The 21543-nt window shown below is 44.1% G+C and overlaps 1 protein-coding gene across 5 annotated transcripts in view; it reads right to left on the reverse strand.

Annotated features, from left to right (window-relative positions):
- LOC139242191 (LIM and calponin homology domains-containing protein 1-like) overlaps positions 1 to 21543 on the reverse strand; it is a 570211-nt gene that overhangs the window by 12600 nt on the left and 536068 nt on the right. For 4 of the 5 annotated variants that reach the window (XM_070870287.1, XM_070870279.1, XM_070870273.1 and 1 more), the window contains 4 exons: positions 16709 to 16827; positions 11438 to 11603; positions 8430 to 8516; positions 2399 to 2501 (listed from right to left, as the gene is read on the reverse strand). In XM_070870287.1, the coding sequence (XP_070726388.1) occupies positions 2399 to 2501; positions 8430 to 8516; positions 11438 to 11603; positions 16709 to 16827 (475 nt within the window). Of the gene's footprint in view, positions 1 to 2398; positions 2502 to 8050; positions 8160 to 8429; positions 8517 to 11437; positions 11604 to 16708; positions 16828 to 21543 lie in introns of all 5 variants that reach the window. The other variant, XM_070870269.1, reaches the window with a different exon arrangement.

A 21543-nucleotide genomic window follows, 5' to 3' on the forward strand; every position in this document is an offset into this window, starting at 1 on the left:
AATGTAACACCACTTTTTAAAAAAGGAGAAAGAAAACGGGTAATTATAGACCGGTTAGCCTGACATCAGTAGTGTGGAAAATGTTGGAATCAATCATTAAGGATGAAATAGCAGCGCATTTGGAAAGCAGTGATAGGATTGGTCCAAGTCAGCATGGATTTATGAAGGGGATATCATGCTTGACAAATTTTCTGGAATTTTTTGAGGATGTAACTAGTAGAGTGGACAAGGGAGAACCAGTGGATGTGGTGTATTTGGACTTTCAAAAGGCTTTTGACAAGGTCCCACACAAGAGATTGGTGTGCAAAATCAAAGCACATGGTATTGGGGGTAATGTATTGAAGTGGATGGAGAACTGGTTGGCAGACAGGAAGCAGAGAGTCGGGATTAACGGGTCCTTTTCCAAATGGCAGGCAGTGACTAGTGGAGTGCCGCAGGGCTCAGTGCTGGGACCCCAGCTCTTTACAATATATATTAATGATTTAGATGATGGAATTGAGAGCAATATCTCCAAGTTTGCAGGTGACACAAAACTGGATAGTGGTGTGAGCTGTGAGGAGGATGCTAAGAGGCTGCAGGGTGATTTGGACAGTTAGGCGAATGGGCAAATACATGGCAGATGCAGTATAATGTGGATAAATGTGAGGTTATCCACTTTGGGGGCAAAACACGAAGGCAGAATATTATCTGAGTGGCGGCAGATTAGGAAAAGGGGAGATGCAACGAGACCTGGGTGGCATGCTTCATCAGTCATTGAAAGTTGGCATGCAGGTACAGCAGGCGGTGAAGAAGGCAAATGGTATGTTGGCCTTCACAGCAAGGGGATTTGAGTATAGGAGCAGGGAAATCTTACTGCAGTTGTACAGGGCCTTGGTGAGGCCCCCCTGGAATATTGTGTTCAGTTTTGTTCTCCTAATCTGAGGAAGGACATTCTTGCTATTGAGGGAGTGCAGCGAAGGTTCACCAGACTGATTCCCGGGATGGCAGGACTGACATATGAGGAGAGATTGGATGAACTGGGCCTGTATTCACTGGAGTTTAGAAGGATGAGAGGGGATTTCACAGAGACATATAAAATTCTGACGGTACTGGACAGGTTAGATGCAGGAAGAATGTTCCCGATGTTGGGGAAGTCCAGAACCAGGGGACACATTCTCAGGATAAGGGGTAAGCCATTTAGGACTGAGATGAGGAGGAACGTCTTCACTCAGAGAGTGTTAACCTGTGGAATTCCCTACCACAGAGAGTTGTTGATGCCAGTTCATTGGATATATTCAAGGGGGAGTTAGATATGGCTCTTGCGGCTAAAGGGATCAAGGGGTATGGAGAGAAAGCAGGAACGGGGTACTGAAGGAATGATCAGCCATGATCTTATTGAATGGTGGTGCAGGCTCGAAGGGCCAGATGGCCTACTTCTGCACCTATTTTCTATGCTTCTATGTTTAAGGAGTTGCAAATGGAACTAAATATTGTGCAATCATCAGCGAACATCCCCACTTCTGATCCTGTAATGGAGGGAAGGATCATTGATAAATCAGCTGAAGATGGTCGGGCCTTGGACACTGCCCTGAGGAACTCCAGTGATGTTCTGATGCTAAGATGATTGGCCTCCAATAATTACAACCACCTTCCTTTGTGCTCGGTATAACTCCAGTCAGAGGTGAGTTTCCCCCTGATTCCCATTGACTTCAATTTTACTAGGGCTCCTTGATGCCACACTTGGTCAAATGCTGCCTTGATGTCAAGGGCAGTCACTCTCACCTCACTTCTGGAATTCAGCTCTTTTGTTCATGTTTGGACCAAGGCTGTAATGAGGAGTGGAGCTGATTGGTCCTGGTGGAACCCAAACTGGGCATCGGTGAGCAGGTTATTGGTAAGTAAGTGCCACTTGATAGCACTGTCGATGACACCTTCCATCACTTTGCTACTGGTTAAGAGTAGACTGATGGGATAGTAATTGGCTGGATTGGATTTGTCCTACTTTTTGTGGACAGCACATACCTGGGCAGTTTTCCACATTGTTCGCTAAATGCCAGTGTTGTAGCTGTACTGAAACAGCTTGGCTAGAGGCATGGCTAGTTCTGGAGCACAAGTCTTCAGCATAACGACCGGGATGTTTTCGGAGCCCATAGCCTTTGCTATATCCATGAAACATTTATCAACAAGGCTAAAGGAGTAATTTTCAGCTTATTCATTGGAAAATATATGACTAATGCATAATCTTTAATAATAATCACAAACATTTACCATAGATTTTTAACTTTAGGCCTTGCAGTACTATAAATTGAAATGCTTCAGCCTATAATAAGTTTGAAAGTTTTCAGGAAGAAACATGGGAATACTTTACAAGAAACACAGTGCTCGAATATAAGAAACACAGTGCTTGAATATAACTCACTTCGGGACCTGATATAGCAGTCATTACAATTGAGAAGCCCATTGCGGATACGGACATCTGTCCCAGTGGTTGCATCTCCAAGTTGTCCTTGACAGATACCACACTGTAATATCACAACAAAATTGATTAGCCATTTCAATCCTTCAAAAGCATTATAATAAAATCTTGCCAATTTATCTGGATTCATTATAGATTAATAGATAGAAACGTGGAAAGTAGGTGCAGGACTAGGCCATTCGGCCCTTCGAGCCTGCACCACCATTCAATATGATCATGGCTGATGATCAGGAAATGATCACAGTAGTTTACGTAGTCTCTTGTCCAGGTTTTAGTCTGATACCTGTGTCTATGGCCTCATCCCTTCTGTGTGTGGCCCAGTAGCTACACTGTTGGACAGAGTATAAATCAAGAAATAATGGAGGCTTGTAAAAAAGGGATGGCATTAATCATGGGCGATTTTAACCTTCATATTGATTGGACAAAGCAAATTGGCCAGGTTAGCCTTGAGGAAGTGTATCCGGGAGAGTTTCCTGAAACAGTACGTTGCAGAACCAACCAGGGAGCAGGCTATCTTGGATCTAGTACTGTGTAATGAGACAGGATTAATAAATGATCTCCTAGTAAAGGATCCTCTGGGAATGAGTAACCATAACGTGGTTGAATTTCAAATTCAGTTGGAGGGTGAGAAACTTGAATCTCAAACCAGTTTAAATAAAGGAGACTACAAAGGTATGAGGGCAGAGTTGGCTATAATGGACTGGGAAAATAGATTAAAGTATGGGACAGTTGACGGGCAGCGGCAGACATAGAAATATAGAAACATAGAAAATAGGTGCAGGAGCAGGCCATTCGGCCCTTCGAGCCTGCACCACCATTCAATAAGATCATTGCTGATCATTCCCTCAGTACCTCTTTCCTGCTTTCTCTCCATACCCCTTGATCCCTTTAGCCGTAAGGGCCATATCTAACTCTCTCTTGAATATATCCAATGAACTGGCATCAACAACTCTCTGCGGTAGGGAGTTCCACAAGTTAACAACTCTCTGAGTTTCTCCTCATCTCAGTCCTAAATTGCTTACCCCTTATTCTTAGACTATGTCCCCTAGTCCTGGACTTCCTCAACATCGGAAACATTCTTCCTGCATTTAAGGAGATATTTCATAACTCTCAACAAAAATATATACCAATGAGAAGGAAAGACTGTAAGAGAAGGAATAACCATCCGTGGCTAACTAAGGAAATAAGGGATGGTATCAAAGTGAAAACAAGAGCATACAATGTGGCCAAGACAAGTGGGAGGATAGAGGATTGGGAAACTTTTAAAAGCCAGCAAAGAATGACTAAAAAAATGATAGAGAGGGAAGATAGATTATGAAAGTAAACTAGCACGGAATATAAAAACAGATAGTAAGAGTTTCTACAGGTACATAAAATGGAAAAGAGTGGCTAAAGTAAATGTTGGTCCCCGAGAGGATGAGACTGGGGAATTAATAATGGGGAACAGGGAACAGGGAAAAGGCAGAGACTTTGAACAAATATTTTGTATCGGTATTCACGGTAGAAGACACTAAAAACATCCCAATAGTGATAATCGAGGGGCTTTAAGGAGGGAGGAACTTAATATAATCACTATCACTAAAGAAGTAGTATTCGGTAAAATAATGGGACTAAAAGTGGACAAGTCCCCTTGACCTGATGGCTTACATCCTTGGGTCTTAAAAGAAATGGCTGCAGAGATAATGGATGCATCGATTGTAATCTACCAAAATTCCAGTCTCGAATGAGGAGATCCTCAAAGTGCTCCTTCCAGTGGGCACTGACTGCCTCTCTGTCCTTGATGAGCACCTCCCCATTCTTGGCCAGTAGTGGGGTAGGGCCTTGGGTGCTTAGGCCATAGGTCGTCATGATTGCGTTGAAGAATCCTCGCACGTTATGTTTGTCGGCTAGCTGCTGGATTTCTTGAGCTTTCTCCACCCACCATCTGTTCTTCAGGTTGCGGGTTTTCTGCTGGACCTTGGTCTTCAGATGTCTGTCGAGCTGCTTTCTTGCCCTCGAGTTGTGTTGCTGCTTCCAGTTCAAGAATGCCTTGCGCTTGCGACATATTAGCTCCTGGATCTCCTGGTCGTTCTCATCGAACCGGTCTTGGTGTTTCCTGGTCGAGTGACCGAGCGTCTCTTCGCAGGTGCTGATTATGGAAGCCTTGAGGGCTGACCAGGTACTGTGGATACTCTGCATCTCTGGGTCACTGGGAGTCGTCAGGTTGGTAGTGAGGCACTGGCTGAATAGGGCTTTCTTAGCAGGATCTTTGAGTGCTCCGGCGTTGATTTTCCTGCGGCATTGTTTCTGATGTCGTCGCTGTTATGGGGCAATGTTGATGGTGTTGACAGAGCGAATTAGGCGGTGGTCCGTCCAGCAATCGGCAGCTCCTGTCATGGCGTGGGTGACGCGCACATCTTTGCAGTCCCTCGCTCGGACGATGACGTATTCTAACGGGTGCCAAAGCTTGGAGCGAGGGTGTTTCCATGAAGCTTTATATTTGTCCTTCTGACAGAACAGGGTATTAGGTGTGACGAGGCCGTGTTCTAAGCATTTCGTCAGGAGGAGGGTGCCATTGACGTTGGCTTTCCCTACCCCCTTTCTGCCGGTCACATCTCCCCAGAGGTCTGTGTCCTTTCCGACTCTGGTGTTGAAGTCACTAAGGAGGATCAGCTTGTCGCTTGTTGGGACCCGGGACAGGGATTGTTCGAGGCTGGAGTAGAATTCCTCTTTGGTCTCGTCTGTAGCTTCCATTGTTGGGGCGTATGCGCGGAAGACCATAGTGCACTGGTTCTGGGCTAGGGTGAGCCAAAGAGTCATGATGCGTTCGTATTTAAGGAACAATATACTTGCATTGGAGCCTGTTCAGAGAAGGTTCACTAGGTTGATTCCGGAGATGAGGGGGTTGACTTACGAGGATAGGTTGAGTAGGTTGGGCCTCTACTCATTGGAGTTCAGAATAATGAGAGGTGATCTTATCGAAACATATAAGATAATGAGGGGGTTCAACAAGGTGGATGCAGAAAAGATATTTCCACTCATAGGGGAAACTAAAACTAGGGATCATAGTCCCAGAATAAGGGGCTGCACATTTAAAACTGAGATGAGGAGGAGTTTCTTCTCTCAGAGGGTTGTAAATTGATGGAATTCTCTGCCCCAGAGAGCTGTGGAAGCTGGGACATTGAATATATTTAAGGCGGAGATAGACAGATTTTTGGGTGATAGGGGAATAAAGGGTTATGGGGAGCGGGCAGGGAAGTGGAGCTGAGTCCATGATCAGATCAGCCATGATATTATTTAATTGGGGAGCAGACTCGAGGGGCGAGTGACATACTCCTACTCCTATTTCTTATGTTATTGTGTTCTTATGAACCCCAGTTTGCGAGCACACATGCATTGGTGATTCACCTTTTCTGTTTCTATTATTTTGTTTAATTGATACATTTTCCTCATGTCGTTACCATGGAAAAGATTTTGGTGATGCATCAGAGGATTGGGTTTAGAGGCCATTGGTAATGAAGCTCACCTTTAAAATGGCATAAGAGAACAACATTGACATGAATAAATGGGCAACCATCAATTATAAACAATACAAAAAAACAAAATATCTTCTGTCATATGACTGTGTAGCTTCCAGAATTTTAGAGGGTTTGCATAATGGGCCAGATTTTGCTGTTGCAGAGCATCTAATGACATCTGTCAATAGTTAGACTTGCCCTTGCATGTTTAGGTTTTTTAATTTTTTGCATGGAAAGTTGCTGAAAGTGCGAGCTGTTAACTGTGCAGTGAGGGAAATCGGGCATCTGGGACATGAGAGAACCGGGGAAGCAACTGTGTATCCCCTTAACCAATCACAATGAGAAGAAAACAGCGGCTAGGCTTAGAAGGAAGTGTAAATTAGAGTGGGAGAATTCAATGCCAAATCAGGTACAGAAAGAAAAATAAAGAGAGGGAAATAAGATTGGATAAAGAGAGAGAAAAAAGAGACGTGAAAGTTACATTTTGTTTTTAATTTGACATTTTTTGAACCTCGAACAACAATTAAAACTTGAAGGAATGAGATACCACACTTGTGATAGTTAATTTTCAGTGCCAGAGAGATTGATTGGCAGTATTTAAGACTTATCACATCACTAAAAAGGTACTTAGATTTGAAATAACGTGACTTAACTTTCTGTGGTCAGTTTAGTTTGCATCTACCACGCAAATACAGCAACTTCACACCATTCAATGGTGGGGCAGACAGAGAGATGCTTTTTCGCAAAGCTACTGGTGGAGCGGCGCTACTCGGACAACAACCTTTGGACATTTGCATTTAACCATGCATCTGCTTCTCACCTGAAATTGCTGTGCCATTTGCGCATAAATAACGGCGAGCACTATTAGCCTCACCATTAGTTTGACTGCAAATTATGGTCCATTAACATAACGTTTCAAAAGAAATTTGAATCTGTTCTAAATCATTTTTGAAATGGAATATTGTACTTTGAATATATTGCTCAGCAGTTCTTTCAGCTATTATAATACTGACTGTTATCAAATTTGTAACCAACACCAGTGATTTAACCTGAAGGCTTAATTTTAACAGAAGCCTGAACGATCTCACTTCCCAATCCAGTTCACTATAAATTTCTAATATTGGTTTTATGCTGTACTTCTGGTGCCAGGGCTGCACTGGGATCTTCACTGTGCTGACTCCAAAAACACAATATAAAGTTGCTGGTGCCAGCACAATATCAAGAGTATCAAAATAGTCTGGGCTACCTCCAAGAGATGATCTAACATTTTACTTTGCACTAGTATAACCACAACTGACATAAAGGGCAACTTTGATTTAAAACATTGGCGTTCTTCTGTATTGCTGTTTTGTCTGCCTCTTACTATGTCACATACTCATCCCAACACGTTCCCTACATTAACAAAATTACATTTTATCCAATCAATGGCATTTAAAAACATTTTATTAAATATTATCATGCAGACTTAATACCTGCTGTGTCATTTTCATGTTACTGGAGTGCCATTGACAAAGTAATTCATCCACTGATGGGATAAATCATGTCAAAGATCCACCTATTTATGTGTGAATTTTTACAGCCCTGATCCTTAATTGGTACAATAAATGGTCTTTGTCGCTGGCACTAGTTACTTGAGGCCCAATTTCCAGGTGAAAGTTCTGATCCATTGCATTTCCGGCAATGCAACAGTGCTATGGAATTTGTGGGCTAGATGACTAAATATTGTGCAGGAGATGTTCCTCTCTATTAGGTCATAGAAATGTTATCGATAGAAATCAATCAGACCAGGCTGAATAATGTCAGATTAAATAGGTAATCTGGAGTTTCTCTCAATTACCTTACGCTGAGGAGCAGGTAAAAATATTGCAGAACCTTTTCTCGGGAGATTTAATAAATGGAACATAGTCCATGGTAAGGCAGATTGCATGTGGTCTGTGGAAGGAGCAGGCTCAATAGACCAAATGATATTTTCTCTCTTTTTGATGTAATTAATTCTACAATAATTTCTACAAATAATATTTACACACATAAATATGTGTAACCTCAATTTATGACCATTAGAACAGCATCTTGGATTAGGACAGACAGATGGTCTCACCGTGAAACACTGAATATGGAAATAAAGACTGAGTGTTTCGATGATCATGGCTGCACCTTTTCCAAGGGGGAGCCCACAGGTTGAGCACAACTTCTTCCCACTGACTGACCTACAAAACAAGGTATAAATGCAGAGATCAAAGCACATTCCTTCAAAGAATGGAATATGATAAATATCTTTGTTGGTTTTAATGCTAACCCGTTACTAGAATGGTAATCATGAGATATACACCTGCACCTCAATATTCTGAATCAGGATCAAACCAGTAATCCTTTATGCTTGTCTATATATTTTGGGCTGTACGGTATGGCTGAAGAGGCACACTACCACTTGGCAGATGTTGTTTGGATGTGTCACTGATCCATTCTGTGATACCCACCTGCTAGGTGACTGGAGCTGAAGAGGAGGAGATGAGTGTTGGAGAGGAAGAGATTGGCCGAACTGCAAGTTTTCATAAGATCCAGACCTAACAAAAAAAAAATCACAAATATTGACAATGACCTTTTTCTTAGTGTACTTCCATTTATAAGAGATGAATAATCCAGTTGGCTGAATATTTAGAGAAACTGATAAGTCACATGAAGTAAAATTCTTCAAATGGACTATCATATTTGCTTGGCAGTGTATGGAGTGCTCATGTATGACTTGCATCTCTGATCTAATGGCAGTTCCACCTTTGATAGATTGGTCTAAGAACAACACCTAACCCTAACCTGTGCCTCCTTGGAACTGTTAATGCACAGTAGTGGCCACACCCCGGAAACCATTTTAACTGCGGACTAAGTTAGGTGAATGTAGTCAGCATACATTGCTACTGGTGATAGAGGGATTCCTACCCCCACTGAGTGAAGGTTGAGCATGTTGGAGGTAGCACAGGTAACTTGCAAGTTGGTCAAAGGCAACAAATTTGCAACAGAAAACTGTGTGGCACACAAGGCCACAACTTTAGTATAAAGTAAATGATACCTGAGCATCATGAAAGGATTTGAGGAGAACCCGCCACACCTTTAACATAATAAAATGTGCCAAAGTGTTCCACTGTGGTGAAGATAACTGAAACCAAGAAATGGAGGCTGCAGGATTGGGCAGTGACCAAAAGTGAGATCAAAGAGGTAGGTTTTGAGAAGGCCTTTTGATAGGGATAGAGAGGTAGCAAGGTGGAGGAGTTAAGGGAGAGAGTCCCAGCGTTTGCAACTAAAACAGCTGCAGGTATAGCAACTAAAATTGGAGTAGAGAGAAATGAATGCAAAAGAGGCCAGAATTGGAAGAGTGGATACACATCAGATCAACGGGCTGAATGAGGCTGCAGAGGTACATAGAAATCTAGGAACAGGAATATGCCATTCAGCCCCTTTCGAGCCTGTTCCATGGATAACAAAGAGCAAAGCAAAGCAGGACTTTCGAGATAAGGACAAGCATTTTCAAATCAATATATATAGGTAGATATGAAGCTGGTGAAGGTTGTTGAAAACATAGATATTAGGGGAGCAGGTTAGGATGTGGGTGGCAGGGTTTTGTAAGAGTTGAGTTGAAGGAATTTGTTGCTCATCCAGAGTTGGTATCAGACAGGCCAGTGATAGCTGAGAATTCAAGAACAGTGGTTAAGTTGGGTGTCATCAGTAGAAACATAGAAAAATTGAAAATAGGTGCAGGAGTAGGCCATTCGGCCCTTCGAGCCTGCACCACCATTCAATAAGGTCATGGCTGATCATTCCCTCAGTACCCCTTTCCTGCTTTCTCTCCATACCCCTTGATCCCCTTAGCCGTAAGGGCCATATCTAACTCCCTCTTGAATATATCCAATGAACTGGCATCAACAACTCTCTGCGGCAGGGAATTCCACAGGTTAACAACTCTCTGAGTGAAGAAATTTCTCCTCATCAGTCCTAAATGGCCTACCCCTTATCCTAAGATTGTGTCCCCTGGTTCTGGACTTCCCCAACATTGGGAACATTCTACCCGCATCTAACCTGTCCCGTCCCGTCAGAATCATATGTTTCTATGAGATCCCCTATCCTTCTAAACTCCAATGTATAAAGGCCCAGTTGATCCAGTCTCTCCTCATATGTCAGTCCTGCAATCCCGGGAATCAGTCTGGTGAACCTTCGCTGCACTCCTTCAATAGCAAGAATGTCCTTCCTCAGATTAGGAGACCAAAACTGAACACAATATTACAGGTGAGGCCTTACCAAGGCCCTGTACAACTGCAGTAAGACCTCCCTGCTCCTATACTCAAATCCCCTAGCTATGAAGGCTAACATACCATTTGCCTTCTTCACCATCTGCTGTACCTGTATGCCAACTTTCAATGACTGATGAACCATGACACCTAGGTCTCATTGCACCTCCCCTTTTCCTAATCTGCCGCCATTCAGATAATATTCTGTCTTCACGTTTTTGCCACCAAAGTGGATAACCTCACATTTATCCACATTATACTGCATCTGCCATGCATTTGCCCACTCACCTATCCTGTCCAAGTCATCCTGCAGACTTGGACTGATCCTGTCACTGCTTTCCAAATGCGCTCCTATTTCATCCTTAATAATTGATTCCAACATTTTCCCCACTACTGATGTCAGGCAACCAGTCTATAATTACCCACTTTCTCTCTCCCTCCTTTTTTAAAAAGTGGTGTTACATTAGCTACCCTCCAGTCCATAGGAACTGATCCAGAGTCGATAGACTGTTGGAAAATGATCACCAATGAATCCACTATTTCTAGGGCCACTTCCTTAAGTACTCTGGGATGCAGACAATCAGGCTCCGGGAATTTATCGGTCTTCAATCCCATCAATTTTCCTAACACAATTTCCCGCCTAATAAGGATATCCTTCAGTTCCTCCTTCTCACTAGACCCTCGGTCCCCTAGTACTTCTGGAAGGTTATTTGTGTCTTCCTTCGTGAAGACAGAACCAAAGTATTTGTTCAATTGGTCTGCCATTTCTTTGTTCCCCATTATAAATTCATCTGAATCTGACTGCAAGGGACCTACGTTTGTCTTCACTAATCTTTTTCTCTTCACATATCTGTAGAAGCTTTTGCAGTCAGTTTTTGCATCAGTAAATGTGTGAACAATGACCCAATGCCTCTGACTAACTGCACCAAGAGTGGACAAGGTGGGCATACCTAATAGTTAACCTGAAATTAATTTTTTCACTTCAATTTGCGTATACTCTGTCACAGCTACAGCTCCTGTGCCTGAAACATCAGCATGTCTGGCATCATTAAGTGACACAGTAGTGTTCAATACATAATGAAAATTCAAAACTTCCCACCTTTACACTGTAAGATTTACTGCCAGACTAATGTGGTACAAAGTGTATAATGTCTAATATAAAATGCAGTTTAGGAAAAATCTGGCAGAACAATTATTTGACTACTAACCTCTTCTTTCTTTCCATCATATTGGACTGATGAGCCCAGCTTCTGTCCAGAGACGCAGTCTTTAGTACATCCTGAATCCCCTGTTGTTGCTTTCTCTGAACTTCAAAGAATGAAGGAAGTTCCTGTGTATTCCAAGATCTGCCTGGAATTACTGGGGATCCTGCAGCTGAAATCAATATAAAGGGTGTGTTTTTAGAATGTGGCAACAAGAGAGTACCATGAATTAGTTGGCATCATAACATTGACATTAATTTTCAAAGCTACAAAATGATTAAATCTCATTTAAATGAATTGTAAAAATTCATGTTACTGTATTTGTAATGTTTGAGGGGCAGTATTATTTTGACAGCTGTTCCCAGAACTGAGGGAGATTTTACATTATGGCAGTGGTGTCAAAACATGACGCATGGGTCTCTCCTGGATACAGTAGTGTAGAGTTTATGGTACTGCACTAGCAACCCAGAAAATGGAGTTCACATTTTACCAAATTCAATAAATCTGCTGATTTGTGGGCTAGTCCCACAATATGTGGTTGACTATAAGTGCACTCTGAAGTGGCCTAGCAAGCCACTCAGTTGTAAACAATCACTAAAAAGGTCAATGGTAAGAAAAATATCAAACAGGCTAATCAGCATACCTGATATCATAACAGGGTACGTTTTAGCCCTGCAAAGTTCTCTTCATTAATACCTAGGAAATGGTGCCCAACTTGGGAGAGTGTCCTACAGACGATTCAAGCTACAGCCTGACAAAATCATACTCACAGAAAAATATCGATCAATCAACATCCCAGTCTCCTTCATCACTTATGTATAGCCTGTTCCATCAGCAGGATAGGCGCACCAGAGTCAGGGCAATGTGGCTTACAGTTGTGTGGGAGTGATCCTGGGAGACCTCACCATTTACATTGGATGCTTCAGGTCAAGAAAGGCCACAACAACCTCCTGTTGATCACCACTTTCTGTCTCCCCACCTCCACCACCTCAACTGACAATTCAGTACTCTGAAGGAAGAACTAAGGAAAATACTTTGGATGTGTTGACTTCAATGTCCACCGCATAAAAATTGGCTCAGTGGAATCACCATTGACCAAGCTGCCCAAGTCCTGAAGTTGTCATAATGGGCCTGTGTCAAACAGTGAGAAAATCAACATGATGGGGGTATCTTCTTGACCTCACCAACTTACCTGTCATAGACAAATCTATCCATGATAGCAATGAAAGTGACACTGTACAGTCCTTGTGAAGTCTTGCCTCCACAGGCTCCATCCCTTAGGGTGGCACTACCACTGAGCCAACTGAGATAGACCAATGACAGAATTGGGCATCTATGAGGCTTTGGGGGCCATCATCCAGAGCAAAATTGGTTACCACTAGAATCTAGCCTTTACTTAATTTGGGTCACACAGCATTTTGAACACATAAATAATTTTAATTACTTGTTAGAGTCTGATGCAAAATGTTGGGCTAAGCCTGTGCAGGACCCATTTGTTCCCACAATATCAAATTTTCCTATGACAATTTCCACCTACAGTGTGCAGCTGGAGTCTTGTATCCAATTCTGGGCACCGTACACTTTAGGAAGGAATGTGAAGTCCTTGGAGAGGGTGCAGAGGGAGATTGACCAGGATGGTCCCGGGGATGTGGGACTTCAGTGACGGGGAGAGACTGGAGAAGCTGGGGTTGTTCTCTGTGGAGCAGAGAAGGTTAAGGGGAGATTTGATCGAGGTGTTGACAATCACGAGAGGTTGTGACAGAGTAAATCAGGAGAAACTGTTCCCAGGGACAGGAGGGTCGGTAGCCTGAGGGACACAGATTGACGATAATCGGCGATTGAACTAGAGGAGGAGATGGGGAGAATGTTTTTACGCAGCGAGTTGTTGTGATTGGGAACACGCTGCCTGAAAACCCCAACTCCTCACCTTCCATCTGCGAGTCTCTCCTTCACCTTCTCTTATTTCCCACTTTCACCATATAGTCACTGTAGCAACATTTGATTGTTGAGGCCTGTATATATATATATATATGTATGCATTCTCGCAATGGAGGCTCCCTTTTATTTCAGAGTTACAGCTGCATGTCAGGGACACACACATCATGGGACAGCTACTCAGCAAGCCTTATTTGTTTTGTAGGCGAAGGTTTCTTGTCGGCGAAGGTTTCTCACAGCCGTGTTGAGCAACAGAGGACTGGTGGTGGCGAGCCAGAGCTCCAGCAGTTCACTGACCTCGAAGAAAGGGTTCAGAGACTAGTGGCCCACATGTTGCCTGCCCTGTAGCCGCCGGCCGTGTGGATCCCGCTGGGGGCATCATCGGTAAGTGAAGGCCTTCCTTTAATGCCATCTGTCCCTGAAAGTGCCAGCGCCTACCACGCATTTGCAAATGATAGTGATCAAGTTGCAGGCTGCATGGTGCAATGCCCTACCTCACCCTCATGGGAGCCCTTGTGCTATTTATGATTGCAGATGAGACCCAGAGTGTGAGCCAAAGCCGGGGAGAGACCGCTGATGCGAGAGTGAGCCAAAGCCATGATGACAGCCTTAAGGGCACTGGCAGCCAAAGCCATGACGAGACCCTAGAAGCCAATGGGAGTGGAAGCCATGACGACACCCTCGAGGCCACTCCATCTATGGTGCCATGACCGTGAGGAAGAGGAGGACACTGCTGCTAGCACCGCTTCACTGCTTCCTACACTCGCACGTGCCAGCTCAGATACTGGGAGTACACGGTCGAGAATGTTAAACTTAGCAGAGGGATCTCACGTGAGTTCTGAAGAGGACTCAGACAAGCCCATCGATGTTGGGGCTTATGAAAGGGTGGAGGCCATGAATTCCCAGATGTTGGGGGCAATGGCAAGGGTGCTGGAGAGCCTGTAGCAAGTGGTCAGGAACATGGAGGAGTCCGTCTCCCTCATTGTGGACAACTCTGCGCACACCATGGAGCTCATCATTGCCAGTGTGCAGACGATGGTGGACTCCCAGCTGTGATGCCGCATGTCGTTGGTGATGTGGCAGCTGCCATTACAGCACAGGTGCAAGGGAGCCAATGTCTCAGTGCTGTATTGGACAGAATGGCTGTGGCCTGGAAGCTCAGAATGTTCTTATGGACTCTGGCCAAGAGGCCACGGAGCGTCTTACTGCTGTTGTCTCTGGTAGCTTCGAGACTGTGTCTGCTCTTATGCAGTCTCAGCTGGATGCCACGCGAGAGCCGACTGTTGTCATCGCGGCTGAGTCCACCGTGGTCCACGGGGGACCTTGCGGTGTTGCGCCACACCACTGATCTATGCTCCCTCTGATTGGTGGCGATGGTGAGGTGCTGCCCCCAGGGAGTGGCGCAGGCTCCTCAGACCAGGATGATGATGTTGTCTCTCAGGGTCACAGCAGTCCTGATCCCAGACCGGTCACTCCGCCATTGCTGACAAGCATGGACTCGCCTGAGCCAAGGCCGACTGAATGCTCCAAGGAGGATGTTGACCAGTGTGCAGCCGGCCCTTCCAGGGCCAGAGCTGGTCGAGGGCATCCTAGAAGGACATCTGTAGTTTCAACACCAGAAAGACAGCAGTCTTCCCAGACCCATGATGCAGTCACAGGGGAGACACTGCGGCATAGTTCAAGAATAGGTTTGAGTAAGAGGGGTTATAAGGAGATGCACAAGGGTGGAAAATGACTATCTGCATGTATTTCGTACCTGTTATTTCTTGTGTAATGATAGGGCCTTCTCCTCCCACATCTATGGTCGGATCTTCCTATGGCAGCTGCCTCATTGCCTTCTCCCTCATGCTCTTGCTGCTCCTCGCCCTCTGCAGCCTTCTGCTGCCGCCAAGTATCTGCCTCCGTGCAACCTGCCTTCATTCGATTTTGCCCACTATCTCGTGGGGGGGGGTCAGCGTACCCCTCCTCCTGATGGCAGATCCTTCCTGGGCCATCTCTCTGGTTGAGGTCTATCTCCATTTCCGTGGCCTTCTGCATGTTGGGCAGCCATGTCTGCTACGTCATTTGCCCTCTGCCTTTGGAGACGTAGGAGACGCCTTTTCCTGTGTGCCTCCTGCCACTCACAATAAGTAGGAAGTGTTCCGCTGCTAGCATTGAGTCCATTACCTTTGCAAGCTTAACCTCTACAATGAGGCCTCTGTGTTGTACAAATTGAGGACCCTAGCCCACTAGCACTCAATGCCGCTCCGAAAAGGACAACTGACAAACTTGAGAAGTCCGAAAAATTCTCAGCCAAAAAAATGGAAATGCACGTAATACTTCTTTAAAGTCTGCTGGTGGTCTTGAGCCGGCACTGTGCACTGACCCAAAAACCTGTCGGTGCCCGGAAGACTTTTTGACCTGAATTCTCCTTCCAGGGCGCTGCGTGCTCTGATGACGTCATTAAGGACACCTCTGCAGGAACGGGGCAGGAATGGGTGGAGCGGGGCAGATCCTCATACTGCAGAAAAAAGCCCTGAGGGCAATTCCATGAACGTCAGCCACTCCACGCCGCCCCATGGCCACTGCTTTCAGGTGGCCAGAGGCCTTATCGGAAGGCCGAATTTCGGCCCCATAGGCTTTTAATTGATGTATTGATCAAGTTTTCAAAGCAAAATAAGGTAGAAAACAAGGCTACTAATGAGGTTTAGATCCAAAGGCCTATGTGCCCCTATTGTAACACTTCTCTTTCATTGTCATCATCCCTTTAAATTTGATTTATATACAATTTTCTGCTTTCATACATATGTCCTAATCTGAAGCTTTACTAATGAGATAACCTTGAAACATTAGGTACAAACAGCACATTTCTAAAGACTGCCAATAAGCATTCGACTTTGAAATATGCTAATAGTAAAACATCAAAGTATTCCTTCCTTGTGCATACTTAATATACTGAAGCATTTAAAAGGTCACAGAAACTCCCAGCTGGCAACAGCAAAGGCAACAACAACTTGCATTTATATAGGGCCTTTAGTGTAATAAAACATCCCAAGGTGCTATCAAACATAATTTGATACCAAGTCACATAAGGAGATCTTAGGACAGGTGACCAAAAGCTTGGTCAAAGAGCAAGGATCATCTTAAAGGCAGAGAAGTAGAGAGGTGGAGAGGTTTAGGAAGTGAATTCCAGAGCTGAGGACAGAGGCAATTGTCCACATACACTGTAGCTGAGGAAGCTCACTCTCCACAACCCTTTTGACAGCATTTAAGTCTGAAGACATGGGTTTTATTGGGACCATCTGGTGCTTCAAAAATAAATTAAAAAGCATAGGTCAAGATGATATGTAGATAAAGCCTTACCTTGAGCTGGTAGTTGCTGGTGACCGGTGATGGGCATATGCCAGTCTGTCTGGTTTGGTTTTTCACTAACAATCTCTTTGTCCATTTGGAAAATGTGTGCTGCGGACTGGAAGTCCAACCTGTTGGCACAGAACTCAAAATATTACTGAAAATTATTTCATATTTCCAAAAACAATTGTTCACTTTTAATACCTTTGGGAGGTGGAGCAGTAGCACAGTACATCAGTGTAACATGCAGCATTCTAGAATGTAACTAGTGCAAAGGTTTATCCTTGCAAGTCTTCACACAGCAACTCTCGACCTCAGTTGTTTGGGCGAGGTATTAAGTGGTCCTCTTCCTCAGAAAAAGAACGCGATGGGAAGTAAGCTACATTGCTGTTTCATTTCTCCTAGTGGTAGGTGTAAGAGCACCACTAGAGCAGGTTTTCTGCCCACACACCATACCGCCCCCCCCACCACAATTGTAAAATCTTCCTCACAAGAATGCATCAAATATCAGGTTTGTCAACTAAAACTATTGAAATAATTGAATGGTTAAAAGCACCACAGTCTAACAAACAAACCCAAAGTATCATTTTCTATTTTTACATTTTCAATCGTTGACATTGCACTGAGAATGAAAATATTCCATTGGCTACATTTTCAGCTAAGTTATGTATGAAAAATAAATTGGAGAACATTCTTTATACTCTGATGTGACATACAAAATCAACAGGCACAATCCAAGGTATACTTTCCCCAGCTCAGACTTCCCAAATCTATGGATATAATTGTATCTTTAAAATATACGTCCGAGTGGCTACTAAGGTCATTCAGCCTCAAGGTGCCTCGAGCTCGGAGTCTGTATTTTCTATAATGCAACATTGAATAAATAAATAATAAAATAGTTCACATGGAATAGCATTGTGGATTCAGCATGCCAGGATTCTAGAGGAAGGTTCAAAAGGAAATGTTGGAAAGGAAATACTGATACACTGAATGCCAAAGCCTTTTTTCCCCTTGCTGTGACAAAAGGTTATGCTTTAAAAAAGAAAGTTTAAAAAAAAATCTTGAAGGAACAGTTTTAATTATAATACATACATATTTCCAAACATAAACTACACTACATACAGTGTCAGTTCATCATGCAGAATGGATGTATGCAGCAATGGTTATTTTAAAAAGAATGAAGGGAGAGGTTAGGAAAAATTGTTTTTACTCAGTTGTGCCATGTCCTACCCGAAACGGTGGTGAAAACAGAATCCATAATAGTTTTTAAAAGGGAAGTGGATAAATATTTGAAAAATAATTATTTTAAAAAGGTGTGACAAAACGGTACAGAATGGGACTAAGTGGAACGTCCTTTTAGAATCAGCAAATGACTCTACTGCAAAATATTCTATGAATTAGCAGCATCCTTATGCACATTCATTTTGTCCTCATCCAAGATCCTTCCACAGTGCACCATGGAAAAAATGAAACAGCAAAAAGAATAAGAGAATTAGTGGCACTTTTATGATCCAACACACACAGAATCTAACTAAATGTTAGCTGCCAGCAGGGTTAGTTTATTATTCAATGAAAAAGCAGAAAGAATTTTGCTACAAAAGCCATTCCAAATACATTGGCTCAACATGTTTGTATAGACTCATCAGGATTCAATTTCCTGTAATAGAACATGGATTAACACATTCATATCAAATCCCTTTGGTGTGCTACTTTAATAAAGTCATTAACCTATTAGGTTAAAATAGTGCACAAAAAAGTAGTTTTAAGGCTGATTCTGCATTCCTGTGCTCCCAGGGTGGAGCAGTGCTCTCAAGGACTGCATCCTTCCATAGCTTAAATCACAGGTTGTTCACCCACAGCACCACTGAGCCCCATTCCCAGGTGGGGCTGTGGTATTGGGTCTTTTATGTGAATGCGTTAAACAGTGGAAATTAAACTTGCTAGCATTTAGGGGAAAACATCTAAAAATAAGCTGCATAAATTCTTTGGTGCATCACATGCCCACATACTAAAGGCAATAGGAGGTCAAAGTATTCACATGTGGTACCCTTAAGTATTTCACATTGCTCATCTTGAGAGTTAGACAACAATAATGCTTGTGCTGTTCTAAATCTAAACAAACACATTTCAGTTCTGACCAGAAGAGGGCTCACCACACTGTGGTGCAACAATAGCCTCTGAACATCAGTCAGTGTTCATGGCATTATATGATGATGATGATTGTGCTGGCAAACTGAATACTTCCAAAATACATACTTAATTGTCATCTTGTGAGAAAGGAATAGTAAATTTTGGGCTCATCGAGAGAAGGAATGTTAGAACTGGGAGTTAGAATGATTTGGGCATCCAGTATCAGCATAAGACAGTCATCAGGTATAACACTGTTAGATGGAGAGTAAAATTGTGGCCTGCAGATAGGAAAGGTATTCACTACTCATCTTTTAATAATTTCCTGTGTATGATTTTTATGCAACCATGACTATTTGATCAAAATGCTATGAAGGAAATATTTTCTGTCTTCAATCTTCAACATTGAACAATTCTTAAAGGATGAATTTTCAGAGACTTCACTCATAGCATGCAGCCTTGCTCCATGAGAGTGCGGATTGGAGAATTAGATGCAGAGGTCAGCATGCCTCATTTGCCATTCAGTAAATTTTCAGAAACTCCACACCTATTGTAGAGTCCCGCTCAATAGCAGCACAGATTGAAGAATTGAGCACAGAGATCGGGGGGGGGGGGGGGGGGGGGTGCGGTTTAACCTTAAAAAAAACAGGTGGCTTTGCAGCATGGTGCAGTTAAATTGTTAAAAATCGGAATCAATAACAGCAACAACTTGTATTTAACGTAATAAAAATCCCAAGGTGCTTCACAAGAGTGTTATGAGACACAGGGCTAGAAATGTGGTTGGAGGGTTCCTAAGGCGCTAATGTCAGGCATCCGCTAAATTTAGTGGCGGAAATTATTTAGTGACGGGAACAACAACATTCCGTTTTTGTGCCTCAAGAGTGGAGTGAAGCACTAAGGGAAGTGTTCACTTCTCTTAAGGCGCTAGGCCGGGTGCGCAACTGAATATCCCGTGCTACAACACCGGCTTCGTAGCAACCTAAGAGAGGCCTACCTGCAAAATAAATCTGAACAAAAAACATTCCCAATACATTACTCACCCCAAATAAAGTGAATTTTTTAAATGATTTAAATCATACTTACCTCATGCAGTCATTCCTTCCCTTAGCACCCCGGGACAGCTCTGCATGGCAGCTTTGTCTGGCGGGGTCACTATTGGGCGCTAAGGGTGCAGCACAAGCCAAATTTTGCTTCCATGTCGACACTGAGGGCATTGCACACCGGTGCGATACTTCTCAGTGCCACCAGTACCGGCACACTGAATTTGCCAAGTGACGCGAATGTCGGTGCTCGTGGCTGCAAACAATTTATCGCAGGGTGCTATCCAACCAAATTTCTCCCCCAAAACGTTTGACACCGAGCCACATAAGGAGAAATTAGGGCAGGTGATCAAAAGCTTGGTCAAAGAGGTAGGTTTTAAGGAGCATATTAAAGGAGGAAAGAGAGGTCGAGAGGTGGAGAGGTTTAGGCAGGAAATTCCAGAGCTTAGGACCTGGGCAACAGAAGGCACGGCCGCCACTGGTTGAGCGATTATAATCAGGGATGCTCAAAACGGCAGAATTAGAGGAGCGCAGACATCTCGGGGGTTGTGGGTCGGAAGGAGATTACAGAGATAGGGAGAGGCAAGACCATGGAGGATTTGAACACATGGGTGAGAATTTTGAAATCGAGGCGTTGTTTAACCGGGAGCCAATGTAGCGAGCACAGGGATAATGGGTGAGTGGGACTTGGTGCGATTTAGGACTCGGGCAGCCGAGTTTTGGATCACGTCACGTTTACGTAGGGTAGAATGTGAGATGCCAGGAGTGCGTTGAAATAGTCAAGTCTAGATGTAACAAAGGCATGGATGAGGGTTTCAGCAGTGGATGAGCTGAGGCAAGGACGGAGATGGGCGATGTTACGGAGATGGAAATAGGCGGTCTTGGTAATCACTCATATATGTGGTCACAAGCTCACTTCGGGGTCACATATGACACCAAGGTTGCAAACAGTGTGATTCAGCCTCAGACAGATGTTGGAGAGAGAGATGGAGTCAGTGGCTATGGAACGGGGACTGAAAACAATGGCTTTGGTCTTCCCAATATCTTGACCTGAACCCGCCTCCAATCCACCCACTTCCGGCTTTAACAGAGACGGGACGGGGGGGTGGGGGTGCGGACGCGGGATGGGGGCTGACAGCCAACCCGCTACCAGGAGGCGGTGCGTCAATTTAAATATTATAATGAGACTGTAAGCTTCTTCTTTAACCTTAATTTTGTTTTTAACTGCAGATGGTCGGGTTTTGCACAATTCGTAAAACCCAACAGTTACAGCAAGGCGGGGACCCTGGATCCAGGAGGTAAGTGTTTAACACACCACCCGTGATTGGAGACCTCCCCCTGAGGCCCCCCTCTCCACCAATTATGCTGAGGCCGGCCCAATCTTCCGGTTGCCACCCCCAATCTTCCCTCTTCCCACCCCCCCTGCCAATTCTCCAGTAGCCAGCCCCGATGTTCCCGTTCCTCCCTCCCCCGATCTTTCTGAGGCCACCATCCATGATTCTCCGGTGGCCGGCCCCAATCTTCCGGAGGACGGCACCAGCCCCCACCCGCTTCCTCCTCTGTGCAGCCTAGTGCCACAGGCCTACCTGCCCATAGCTAGCCAGCCTTTCCATCTGGCTGGTTGCAGGTGGGAAACAGGCTTCAGAAGCAAATCAGGCCCTGCCGTTAAAAGTCGGCAGG

This window comes from Pristiophorus japonicus, chromosome 2 (genome assembly GCF_044704955.1).
Source record: "Pristiophorus japonicus isolate sPriJap1 chromosome 2, sPriJap1.hap1, whole genome shotgun sequence".
Classification (NCBI taxonomy): Eukaryota; Metazoa; Chordata; class Chondrichthyes; family Pristiophoridae; genus Pristiophorus; species Pristiophorus japonicus.